General features: G+C 35.2%; 1 protein-coding gene across 1 annotated transcript in view; it reads left to right on the top strand.

The window, feature by feature from the left end:
• WDR75 (WD repeat domain 75) overlaps positions 1-13,265 on the top strand; it is a 33,299-nt gene that overhangs the window by 11,693 nt on the left and 8,341 nt on the right. Inside the window, exons 5-12 of the mRNA XM_016148700.2 lie at positions 640-764; positions 5,592-5,662; positions 7,140-7,259; positions 7,765-7,853; positions 10,425-10,583; positions 11,428-11,487; positions 11,580-11,695; positions 12,767-12,942. Coding sequence (XP_016004186.2) covers positions 640-764; positions 5,592-5,662; positions 7,140-7,259; positions 7,765-7,853; positions 10,425-10,583; positions 11,428-11,487; positions 11,580-11,695; positions 12,767-12,942 — 916 coding nt within the window. The remainder of the gene's footprint in view (positions 1-639; positions 765-5,591; positions 5,663-7,139; positions 7,260-7,764; positions 7,854-10,424; positions 10,584-11,427; positions 11,488-11,579; positions 11,696-12,766; positions 12,943-13,265) is intronic.

Raw genomic sequence — 13,265 nt, 5'->3', positions numbered from 1 at the left:
GGGGGAAGACTTAAGTTTAGAAAGCAAAAGTGAGAGTTCAAGATTTGGATATGTAAAATTTGAGAGGACTGAGAAAGGTAGAAAAATCAAGAGTTCAGAGCATATAATGAGCAGGCGGAAAACGGTAGATCCATGTGTTAGAGAATTTTATATTCATTAAATCTAGGAGGCTAAAGAGAGAGCATAGTGAAATATAGCAGTTTCCCCTCTCAGAGAAATTTTTTAAATGGGATATAAAGAGAAGTGTGTCAATATTACAGAAAAAGACATTCTATCAATGTTTGGCAAGTCCATAGCATTTCTAAAAACTCCCACAGACTGTTGCTTTTTGCTGTTCGGTTCACCAGTGCATATTCCATCTCCATTTTAAATCTCAGCTTAGTGTACCAGTAATATCCTTTGTTTTCTATTTCTATATCTATAGAGCATGTGTGTATATGAGTTAAGAAATTAAACTTCCATTTAAAACTTGTATAATTCAAATGAAGAGTCCAGAAAAAGGAACATTTTGCTCAAGATAGCATAGAATTATTATTTTGACATCAAATTAATACTAGAGTACTGGTTAACAGTTTCATATGAATGAATGCATGTCTTTTACTAGAGAAGCTTTATATTAATATAGATATTTTTGGCTAGATATATTTCAGCTGGTTTCAGTGAAACTGCCAAAATCATCAAGCCAGGAAGTAGAGGCTGAGGAGGTCTCCTGTGTTTTGGATTATGTAAACCAGTCACCCAAGTGCATTGCCTTTGGAATTGAGGTAAACTTGTTTTGTTGTTGTTCTTTTTTGTACATAAAATCTCTTGCCGACAATCTTTCCTCCAAATGTTTTCTGTTACAGTGATTTGTTTTTGCCTTGAGTTATAATATTTTTGTTAGTAACTAAGAAGTCTGTTCCACTGCCTTAGCATGTGTTTATGGCATAGATTTTTAGGATCATCTTAATTTTGTATGTTGTCTTATTGCTCTTGTAAAGCCTCTAACTGTATAAAATATATCAGTGTTTTGGTATTTATGCTGTATTTCTCAGTCTATCACATGTAAAAGCTACTAAAATCTTTTCAGTTTAGCCTGTATCTGGAAAATACAACCTCCCTGTCTAATTAATGTGCCCATTATAGGAAATTTGGAAATTATAGAAAAATAACAATGAAGGAATTCTCACCAGTGGTAACATTTGAGGAATCTTTTTTTAGACTTCTTTTCTAAACATATAAAATAACTTTTCCGAAGCTAAATTAGTATCCGAAGGCTCTTTTATTTTTTTCACTTAACATTGTAGCATGGGTGTGTACTTAAATGTTCATCAGAAATGATTTATGATATTTAAACCATGATTTATTTAGCTATCCCCTATTAGTAGTCAGTTTATTAAAATCAAGTACCACCAAAAGGCCCTAGATGTTAATGTGGCGACATGTTTCTTTAATTTTGTAGCATTATTTTGGCTTTGTTTTGAAAAGGGTTAATTTCTTAAGAGTAGAAAAAACTCTTCATAAAATCATTCTTCAGCCTTACCGTCATCACATTAAAACCACAGTGAGATATCACTTCATAACCTGAACAGTTAAAATTTAAAAGATTGACAGTACCGAGTGTTGGCAGAATATAGAGCAAAGGTAAACATACAGTTTTTCCGTGATCCAGCAATTCCACTCCTAAGTGGAGAAGAATATGACCACAAAATGACAAGTACAAGATTGATTAATGCTCACAATAGCTCCAAAATAGAAATAATCCAAATGCTCATCAACAAGAGAATAAACTGTTTGTGATATACAGTATATTCATTCATCGGAATGCTGCTTCATAATGAAAAGGAACTAATGATACACGTAAGAGCATGGATGAATCTCAGAAAGGTGATATTGAGCTAAAGAGTTCAGACACGAAAAAATATTTACTGTATGATTCTATATTTTTGATGTCTATAATATGCAAAGAAGTAAACTATGGTGATAGAAATCAGTAGTTGCTGGCAGGGATGGGGGCTTTGGGGAATTACTGGAATGAGGGAACATTCCAGAGGTGAAGACAACAATGTCCTAACTCTTAATTGTGGTGGTGGTTACATGGATGTACACACATGTAAAACACTGCATTTTATTACGTGTAAATTATGCCTTAATAGAAAAATTTAAATCATTATACTTAAACCTAGATAGCCTAGTTTTAGGATTTAGGACCTCAGTTCGTCTTTTAATTTTCTATGATTATTTTAAAAGTAGGATTACCCTTTCTATAGCTAAACAGTAGTATATTAATATACTCTTAATATCCAAAAAAAAATTATTGCTGCTGTATTAACTTTTTTTCCTCTTAATATATTCTATACCCCCACCCTGCCTTGGAACAGCATTTTTTAAAATAACTTTATTTTTCAATTACAGTTGTCATACAATATTGTATTAGTTTCAGATATACAGCATAGTGCTTAGACATCTATATAACTTACGATATGATCACACCAATTAAGTTGATACCTATCTGACACCATAAATAGTTATTATATTATTAACCATATCCTTTATGTTATACTTTACATCCCCATAACTATTTTGTAACTACCAATTTGTACTTCGTAATCCCTTACCCTTTTGCACATACCCTATAATCCACCCCCAATATGGCAACCATCAAAACATTCTCTGTCTGTTTTATTTGTTCATTTATTTTCTTTTTTAAATTCCACATGTAAGTGAAATTATATGGTATTCATCTTTTTCTGTCTGACTTATTTCACTTAGCATTAAACCCTCTAGGTGTATTCATGTTGTCACAGATGGCAAGATTTCATTCTTTTTTATGGCTAAGTAACATTCCATTGTGTATATGTACCAATTCTTTATCCACTCATCTATTGATGGACACTTAGATATAAAAATATCTTGGCTATTATAAATAGTTCTGCAGTGTATATATGAATGTATATTTCTTTTGAATTAGTGTTTCAGGTTTCTTCAGATAAATACCCAGAAGTGGAATTAGTGGGTCCTTCTTTGTCTCTTGTTATAGCTTTTGTTTTAAAGTCTGTTTATCTGGTATAAGTATTACTACCCCAACTTTTTTTTTTCATTTCCATTTTCATGAAATGTCTTTTTCCATCCTTTTACTTTCAGTCTATGTCTTTCAATCTAAAGTGAGTCTTCTGTAGGTAGCATATGTAATGGTCTTGTTTTCATATACATTCAGCCTTCTGTGTCTTTTTATTGGAGCATTTAATGCATTTACATGAAAAGTAACTGTTGATGTGTAATGTCATTTTATTATTCATTTTATGTTATTTTTTTCTTTCTTAAAGAAGTCCCTTTAATATTTCTTGTAATATTGGTTTTGTATTGGTGAACTCCTTTAGCTTTTTCTCATCTGGGAAGCTTTTTATCTGTCCTTGAACTCTATCTAAGTGATAGCTTTGCTGGATAGGGTAATCTTGGTTGTAGGTCCTTGCTCTTCATCACTTCGAATATTTTGTGCCACTCCCCTGACTTGCAAAGTTTCTGTTAAGAAATCAGCTGACTGCCTTATGGGAGCTCCCTTATAGGTAACTAACTGCTTTACTCCGCTTTTAAGCTTTTCTCTTGGTCTTTAACTTTGGCATTTTAATTATGATGTAACTTGACATATATCTCTGGGTTCATCTTGTGTGGGACTCTGCACTTCCTGGACTTGTGTGCCTATTTCCTTCACCAGGTTAGGGAAGTTTTCTGTCATTATTTCTTCAAATATGTTTTTAATTCTTTGATCTCTCTCTTCTTCTAGTATCCCCATGATATGCATGTTGGTACTCTTGATATTGTCCCAGAGGCCCCTTTAAACTATCCTCGTATTTTTGGATTCTTTCTTCTTTTTGTTGTTCTCATTGTAATTTCTGCTACCTTATCTTCCAAGTCATTGATTTGATTCTCTGCTTCATCTAATCTAGTGTTGATTCCCTTCATTGCAGTTATTGTATTTTTCATTCCTGACTGGTTCTTTTTTATGTTTTCTGTCTCCGCTTTTATATTTTTTATCGTCTTGTTAAAGTTCTCACTGAGTTTATCTACCATGCCTCTGAGTTCATTGAGCATCCTTATAGCTATGTTTTGAACTCTGCATGTGGTAGGTTCTTGCCTCCATTTCATTTAGCTCTTTTTCTGAAGCTTTGTTCTGTTCTTTCATTTGGGACATGTTTCTTTGTCTTCCCTTTCTGGCCACCTCTCTGTGTTTGTTTCTGTGTTTTAAATAAAGCTGCTATGTCTTCCAGTTTTAGTAAAATATCCTTATATAGTAGGTGTACTGTGGGTCCCAATGGCACAGTCTCCATGGTCACCTAAGCTGGGTGCTCCAGGTGTGCCCTTTGTGTGGGTCATGTGTGCCCTTTTGCAGTTGATTTTTGGTTGGTGTTTGCATACTAGTGAGAGGGATTGGCCCTCAGGCTGATTGGTCGTGAGGACTGGCAGTCACTGCAGTGGAGGAGCTATTGTACAGGGGCTGACCCTACCGAACAGGATTTACTTTAGCAGGGCTTTGGTGCCTGCCAAGTCTGCCCTTTGGATGTTTCATTTGTGGAGGTCTTTGGGTGATGCGCTGCTCTGGTCTGAAGCTGCCCACCCCACAATTGGTTCTGGGGCCTCTTTGAGGGGCTTTGGTGCAGGCCAGGGTCAGCCACTGCCTGTGCCCTGCCCAGAGCCACTTGGTATAAGCTACAAGGTGATAATGCAGATGTTGGCTGCTTGTGCTGCTCTCGGAGGTGCCTTTGGAGAGGCTAAGCTGCAAACAGGCCAGCTGCCACTAAGTAAGAGGTACAGGGCATGGCAAGGCCAAATCCTGCTTGTTTGGGGCTTATGAACATTTAAGACATTTTAGGAAAGCCCACAGCATGAGCCAAGATAGGCTATCTGTATGGAAAAGCCACTGGAAGAGGCTTGGATGGGCCAACAAGTTGAGTGTGACAGGGTCTCAGAAGCACCAGGACAGGGTGAATGATGTTAGCCATGTTGGAGACCCAGGTATGGCGCCTGCCTGCATGTGCATGCTGAATGAGGGGAGAACTCAACAAAGGGACAGTGGCTCTGCCAGCACTTCTATCTGGAAGAAAGCTTCCCCTCCAGTCCTCACCCTTAAACCAGACTAAAGGAATGCCCGGGACTACAGTAAGCACAATCTCCACTGGTTTTCACAGCCAGAAGTTATGGGGACTTTTCTTCTGGGCACTGGAACCCTGGGCCAGGCAGCCTGGTATGAGACTGGGACCCCTTCAGTCTTCGGGGGGGGGGGGGCCTGTTCAGCTCAGATATCCCTCCTGATTTTTTAACCGCCACATGTGGGTCGGGATTAGCCAGCTATTCCACATCTCTGCCCCTCATGCTAGTCTTGTGGCCTCTTCTAGATATCCTTCATTATAGGACTTCTGTTCAGCTAGACTTCAGGTGATTCTCAATTCTGGTGGTTCTGTAGTTCAGTCATATTTTGAGGTGGTCATGGGAGAAAAGGAGCACAGCATTCACTTACTCAGCCATTTAGCTATATTAGATTTTGTGATGACAATATTTCTTCTTAAAGAGTGTTAACTATTTATGTGAATGTTATCTTCTCTTTGAAATACCAGGGAGAATATGTTGCTGCAGTACGAGACTTTTACTTATCCGTTTATTTTTTAAAAAAGAAAAAAACATCAAGGTAAGAATTCCTTTTTGATAGCGTTATTTTATTTACTCAAGAGTTTTTTATAATTTCATTTTATTCTCATACCTGTAATCCAAAGTCGTTGAGTAGTTTCATGTTATAAATGCTTTGAAACTACAAGATAATTGAGTTTTGTTGTTATTGGGGTTTTTTTGGCCTGATACCTAGTGACATTTAATAAGTGTCAGCTTTTAATTATAATATACTATATTTTTAATTTATGTCTTATGGCAGACTCTGACATATTTTCTTTATTTGATCTGTGACTTGACTTTCCAAGACAAATATTATTATTTGTCACATTTTAAAATTTTATTTTTCAGTTGCAATTGACATTCAATATTATATTAGTTTCAGGTTTACAGCATAGTAGTTAGACATTTATGTAACTTACAGAGTGATCCCCTAAGTCTAGTACCCACCTGTTACCACACATAGGTATTACAATATTATTGGCTGTATTCCCTATGCTGTACTTTACATCCTTATGACTGTTTTGTAACTGCCAGCTTGTAGTTCTTAATCCCTTCACCTGGTTTACCCAACCCCAATCCCCTCCCTTCTGGCAACCATCATTATGTTTATTTTGTTTTTTAGATTCCAGTTTTTAACCTACAATGGATAGGGTTGAGGGATCATGAATCACAAAAACGTGGGGAGACTTTCTAGCCAAAACCCTTTGTACACCTAGATTTTAGTATGCAGACTTGTGTCTAAATTGGATTTGATTTGAAAAGGCTTCCCCAGGTAATTAATTATCGTTGCTATATTATAGCCGCAGGAATGAATATAGGCATTGGAATATCTGGATCTAAAATGAGTCAAAATTAGTCCATTTGAACTTTGTTGTACCTCAAGTTAACATGTATTTTAAATGGGGATAATATCTTCCTAATAGAGTTGTAAGGATGAATGAGGTAACATGTTTAAAAAGACTAGTGCTAAGCATGCATAGTCACTCTTCAGGTGACACTGTCACCTCTTCCTTTTTACCCTGTCAGTATCAGCATTTGTTTTCTTTGCAGTATAATGAGGTTCCTGACATCTCTGCACACATTAGCCAGTTGTCTCATAAATTCTTAGGCTTGTGCAGATCTCGTGCTAAAACTTAGCTTCACTAAGAAATTTGAACAAACTTTGTCAAGGCAAAAAGCCACTAAAAGGACTGTCTTTTCTATATTTCAGTGTCAGTGGCCTCAACAGACAAGTTAGGGTAGAATGTTTTAGTCACCTGAGGCATACATTGTATATTAATAAATGTTTACAAACTAAAATTCTTGATTTTTGATCACAACTTTTTTTAAAATTCTTCATTTATATTCAATATTATATTAGTGTTGAGAATATTTGAAATATATGAATTTTGAGAGCTCTCCAGTTTTGGTAGATAAGGCTGGGAAATCTCTTTTACTTAACTACATCACCACTTACCAAGAGACTAATAATCAAGAAAAATTTTTTTTTTTTTTAGGTTTACTTTATCATCATCAAGAAATAAGAAACATGCTAAGAACAATTTTACATGTGTAGCATGCCACCCAAAGGAAGATTGCATAGCAACTGGTCACAAGGATGGCAAAATTCGTCTTTGGTCAGTTAATTCATGAATAGCATGGTGATCACTTATATACTATTTTATATTAGCCCTGTAGAACAGGGCTGCTTCTGGGTCTGGGAAAAATGATAGCACTGAAAAGCCACTGCTGACAGTAGAGATTAGGCTTTGCAGACATTGTCCCTTTTTTATATCATTCTGTTCTTCATGGAATAGACTTAACTATTCTAAGATTTCTAACCTTGGGCTTTTAGGGGGAGTGAAAAATTGGGTTTTGCCTATAGGCAAAATAGTTTTATTGAAGACAGTTTTTTGTCAGCCTTTAAGTAAAAAGTGGTAATAGGGAATACCTAAATACCTGTAGGGTACCTCAATGTCCAGTTGTTTGTAGAAATAGAAAATGTACTTTTTACATACCAAGACCTATAAGCTTGATCATGATTATTCTGAGCATATATTATGTTCATTATATTATATTTGGCATACCATTTTTCTAACTTAGGACTTGGATGAAATTAAATTTTTTGATTTTCTCCTATAGGAGAAATTTTGATGATGATAAGAAATACACATACACATGTCTACATTGGCACCATGATATGGTTATGGATTTGGCTTTTTCAGTAACGGGTAAGTACAAGTTTAATCATTAAAATGAACTTTTGAAGTACGTGAATCAAGTATTTTAGTTCACTGTATTTATAATGTGAAATATTTAGAATTGCATGAACCAAATGAATTTTGAACTCTTGTATATCAATCACCCTTTGTTTTGGGCATTGCTCAGCACAATACCATGTACTTTAAGTTTCAGAGCCTTTCATAGTATCCTGTACAGCTGTGATACAGTCTCTGTTATTAAGAAAGAACCTATTTAAGTTATATATATTTTTTAAATGAATGTGTGCGTGACTAAGTGTTGTCCATAAGTGTAGCTACAGTTCATCAGGAGCAAATGACTGTTTATGCTGGTGCTCAACCTGCATTATCCCACTTAACCCTTAACCCTGTAAAATGGGTAACATTATTCTCATTTTGTAGATGAAAATGAGATTTATAGTTAAGAACTAACTTACCTAAAGTCACATGGTTATTAAGTGAGATTTAAACATAGGTCTAATTCAAATGCTTATGTTTTAACTGTTAGATTGCCTCCTTCACATTTACTATTTTATTTTAATTCAGACCCTTGTTCCATTAAAGCATCATAACAGTGTGGCTATAGTGAGTAAAAATAACTCCTTGAAAATAGGATGAACTTTAACAGAAATTTAGAGGAGTATGTTGTCTTTGGTTACTTTTAGCACCCTCACACTTATATGGTGAAAATTATGTCAGTATTATTTTTGACTGGCCTTGAAAAAAGGGAGCTGGATACTAGAAAAGAGTATGTGCCTAGAGAAAGTGATTTTTCTTTCTGTAGGTCATCTAAAGACTGCCAGGATAAGTCTTAGATAATATAATGTCATATGATCCGGATCATTACTGGGCTGCTTGGTCTTAACTTCTGGAGCCTCGAGAAGTAGTAGGAGACATCTTCACCCTATTTATGCATTGAGTTTGGGGAACAGTGATTGGTATATGGAGGTGGGGCTCAACCTAACACACTTAAAGTAGTACAGCGGGAATACACTTGCGACGTGGGAATTTAGAATAGAAAAGGAAGAGGCTATTAATGCTGCACATAAAAGGTATAGGCTACTCTTCTCAGCCCTTCTCCCCGGCCTAACTCCCCAAAATAGAAATGAGTGCATATATGATTGCCATATGTACTTACATAAGTAAGGTTCTGGCAATGCCTTTGTTCTCTCCTAACCTAAGGCCATTTCTCCTGCCCTTCCTCCTCAAGTTTTTCTCTTCTGTGGCCCCTGCCCAAGTCAAGGTCAAGACCAATTGATATTTATTGTCACTGTGACTTTTCTCTGTTGCCATTATCCATCTCTTCTCATACTACTTGGCAGCCATAGCTTTCTCTGGGGGCCTTACTTTCCTTTAAGCCCTTGTACATTCAAGATGGACCTTTTCAGGTGGGATTTGGAGAAGAAGGAATAAATCGTTATATTAATTGACAGGCAAAGGAGGAATACAGAGTGCCCCTACCCTGAGTCAAAGCTTTGTTGTAGAAGGTACTGCAGTTAATCTTGCCTGTTAAGAAGTTGAAGTCTTGAATTTATATTTTAAGTTGTGAATATTTACAAATGAGAAGTTATGGTTAAATATAGTACATGGTTGTCAGTGAAATATCAGTATTGACCCTGTATAGGTATAAGACAGTGCATTGAAGAAAAAAATTAGTTATCTGTATAAAACAAATTATAGTTGTTTTGAAAACTGTTTATAAGTTAAGGTAAATATGAACAGTATAAACTATTCGGCTGTGTTTTGAACCCAGTCATGCTGTGTGTGAACTCTGAAATGATTATTTTCTTTCCAATATTTAAGTCTTTGTCTCATTCCAGTGCACTGGGACCTCCAGTTACTCTGAATAAAACTGATAATGTTCCCGGTCACAAGGGAAAGGTTTTCAGTATTTTACCACTTAAAATGATTTTTGCTATAAATTTCCTTTAGGTTTTTTTTGTTTTGCTTTGCTTTTTATGATTTCCCTTTATTCTATAAATTTATTCTATGATTGCATTGTTTTATTTTTTAAATGTTAAAATAACCTCATATTCCTGCAGTGAACTAACTGCAATGATGTCTTATCTTTTTAAGATATTGTTGGATTCAGCTTGCTGATAGTATTTTGTTTGGGAATTTTCATCTGCCATGAAACTGGCTTGCTAGTTTTAATAGAGGATTATGCTGGTCTTGTGAAACAAATTGAGAAGTGTTCTTTCTTTTTTGTTACTTGGAAGAGTAAAAATAGGTTTATTTTTTCCTTCAGTATTTAGAAAAACTCACCAGTGAAGCCATTTGGACCTAGAGGATGTTTGTTTCATTCAGTTTTTCTTGTTATCAGCAGAAGAGTTGGTCAGCAACAGACTAGTCAGATACTACTGGAAAGGAGAATTCCTGAACCAATGATCTTTAAATCTTTTGTCCTGAGAGTATATTAAAAAATATGAAGACACATTTTTTGTGTATTTTTAAAAATAGTTTATTTCTTTAACATGACAGGAAAATAAAATGTTAATTATATTTTCATTTCTATTTTTTTCCCCCAAATACTGTCCCTTCATTTGCTGGCTGAATGAGAAGGCACCAGTCTGCTGAGCGGTGGTCGCGAATCTGTCCTTGTAGAGTGGCGTGATGCAACAGAGAAGAATAAGGAGTTCCTCCCCCGTTTAGGAGCTACTATTGAACATATCTCAGTCTCACCGGCAGGGGATTTGTTCTGCACTTCTCACTCTGATAATAGTACGTCTCACTTCGTTGTTGTGAGGAAGTATTAATTTAATGCCTAAATTACCTAGCATCTGTAGGGAATGAAAAATAAGAGACCTCAGACTAATTAAGAATAGCATCACCTTTAATGAGCATTTTTTTCCCTTCCATTCCACCTCTTTTTCTCGCCCCTTTCTATCCCTAGATTCTACCAGAATTCATCATTTTCAGGAGTATTAAGAAAATAGAGAGCTAAATGTTGTTGGGTTTTGTTGTGCCACTTAAATTTCAAAACTTTTTCATGTAGAACGATTTGGGGAAGTAACGGAAGGGTTTTGAAGTACCTATCTATGCTCTCACAATATGATGACATTTTTAAAAGAACATTGAATTCTTCTTTGAGATAGTCATTATTTTAGTATGAGAGTCATGTAGATTCCAGCAGAAATGGAGGCAGCCTTGTGTTCCTCCATAACTTTTGCTCATCCTGTTAGAATTCAGACTGGATGTAGACTCCATGGCCTATTACCTCCTTTCCCTTCAAAAAAGAATGTAACTGAGCAATCCATTAGTGATATTTCAAAGTATATTATCTGTCTCCTTCAGGGTGTTTTAAGTTTCTGAATTAACACTTAAAATGTACTCATAGGCACAACTCATAAAACTTAGAGACTCTAATAGAAAAGCCCTCTATCTCCACCCCAAACTTTTTGGTTAAATCAGAAAATATATTCCTGATTTCTCTAAAAACACTCAAAGTAAATTGAACATACTCAGTTGTTTGTATTCTGATATATTTCAGGATAATATAAATTCAAGTTTTTTCTAACTTTAAGTTCTGAACTATTTATGTGTCACTATTTTTTTTTATCCACAGAGATAATAGTTATTCACCGAAACCTTGAGGCATCCGCAGTAATTCAAGGTCTAGTTAAAGGTATTGGCAAAACACAGTGAATTTGGAATTATGTACACTTTAAAAGTGAATATTTGTCTGATTTCAGCTATTGTTTGTCACTTCTTTTGCAGACAGCAATATCTTTACTGGTTTGATGATTGATCCAAGAACTAAAGCTTTGGTTTTGAATGGAAAACCTGGCCACTTGCAGTTTTATTCTCTCCAGAGTGATAAACAGTTGTACAATGTAAGATTTTGATTCATTAACTAGCCTTAGGACTAATGAAAGTTTTTTACAGCACCACCAGCATCAAGTGAATTATTTAGGGCTTCTAAAACAAGATCCTATGCCTGTGCTTACTCGAACTGTCAGTACTATCAGTTGTTTATATCATAATTTTATTAAGGCCCCAGTTGCAGACTAGGTCTGCATGTAAGCCAGATGTCACTCTTGTGCAGCCTCCTTTGTCTGTTTTATTTTATTTAGACTACATCTGTCACATATCTGTTCCTTTGAGTCACAAGGATAGGAAATGAGAATATCTGGTTGACAATACAAATGTGCCTCTCCTTTGTGGTGAACCCAGTGTCCTGTAAACATACTAAAGATAAAATTTTCAACCTTTAAAGAGGAATGCTTCCTGTAAGCCTGATAAATGCAATCCAGACTTCCCACTTTTTCCTTTGTTCCCCACAGTACTCATGCATTTCTATCATAGAAGCTTAACACTTATCTCTTTCTCTCCATCACCTTTAAACCCCTCAGAGAAAGGAAACTTATTGATCTGTGTACATTTCTACTACAGTGCCTGGAATAGTAGGCACTTAATACATGTTTAGTAAATAGACAAGGAAATGGGATAAAAGAAAGAACTTTAATTAAAATGCTGGCCTACTTACAACATTTCTGTATTTTTTTACTTCTTAAAAATTGTAGGTTTTATTTTTTCTATTCATGTTTCTGGTGATGTGGAATGTAGCCCTGAGATTTTATATAATGCTGTTTGTTCTCAGGAAAAAGAGAAAAGCATTACTATAACCTAAAGGTTCTGTTGTAACATATAAATGCATCATAGTCATCTCTAATATTCAAGGTCATTGAAGAACAATCACCACTGATTTAGTACTGTATAATGTACTCCATGTTTTTAATAGCAGGTTGAATGTCCATAACTATTACTTAATTTTTCCCTTTATCTAAACATCTGTGACTGTAGATCTTAGTTATGTGTGATGTGGTTAATTACCATTCCTTGAATGCTTTAACATTTATGTATTTACATTAATAAACATTTTGGATTTTTTTTAAACCCATCAGTTAGATATTGTACAGCAAGAATATATCAATGATTACGGTCTTATCCAAATTGAACTAACAAAGGCTGCATTTGGCTGCTATGGTAACTGGCTTGCAACAGTGGAACAACGTCAAGAAAAGGAAACTGAGCTTGAATTGCAAATGAAATTATGGACATATAATAAGAAAACTCAAGGGTAATAACTACTTATATAGCTATATAATTTTAAAGTAGAAAATATTTTACTTTTATAGTTTCAGTTGTTGGTCTTTAAGACGTTTTATTTTGCTAAGTTTTAGATTTAGAGAAATGAAGATGTTACTTATCTAATAAAGCCTTTAAACTTTCTGCTCTGAGAAAACACTGGTATCCTCCAAGTTAAAATGACGTCTCATTGCATAAATGAGAAAACATGGAAAAGTGACATCTCCAGGGACATAATGTGTAATTCCAGGCAAATCTGGGATTAGAATCCAAATGTCTTAAGTTCCTTTGATCTTTTATTAACATGTACTACCT

The sequence above is a fragment of the Rousettus aegyptiacus genome, unplaced genomic scaffold (genome assembly GCF_014176215.1).
Source record: "Rousettus aegyptiacus isolate mRouAeg1 unplaced genomic scaffold, mRouAeg1.p scaffold_m13_p_2, whole genome shotgun sequence".
Taxonomy (NCBI): Eukaryota; Metazoa; Chordata; class Mammalia; order Chiroptera; family Pteropodidae; genus Rousettus; species Rousettus aegyptiacus.
This window is presented reverse-complemented; position numbering and strand designations above follow the sequence as displayed.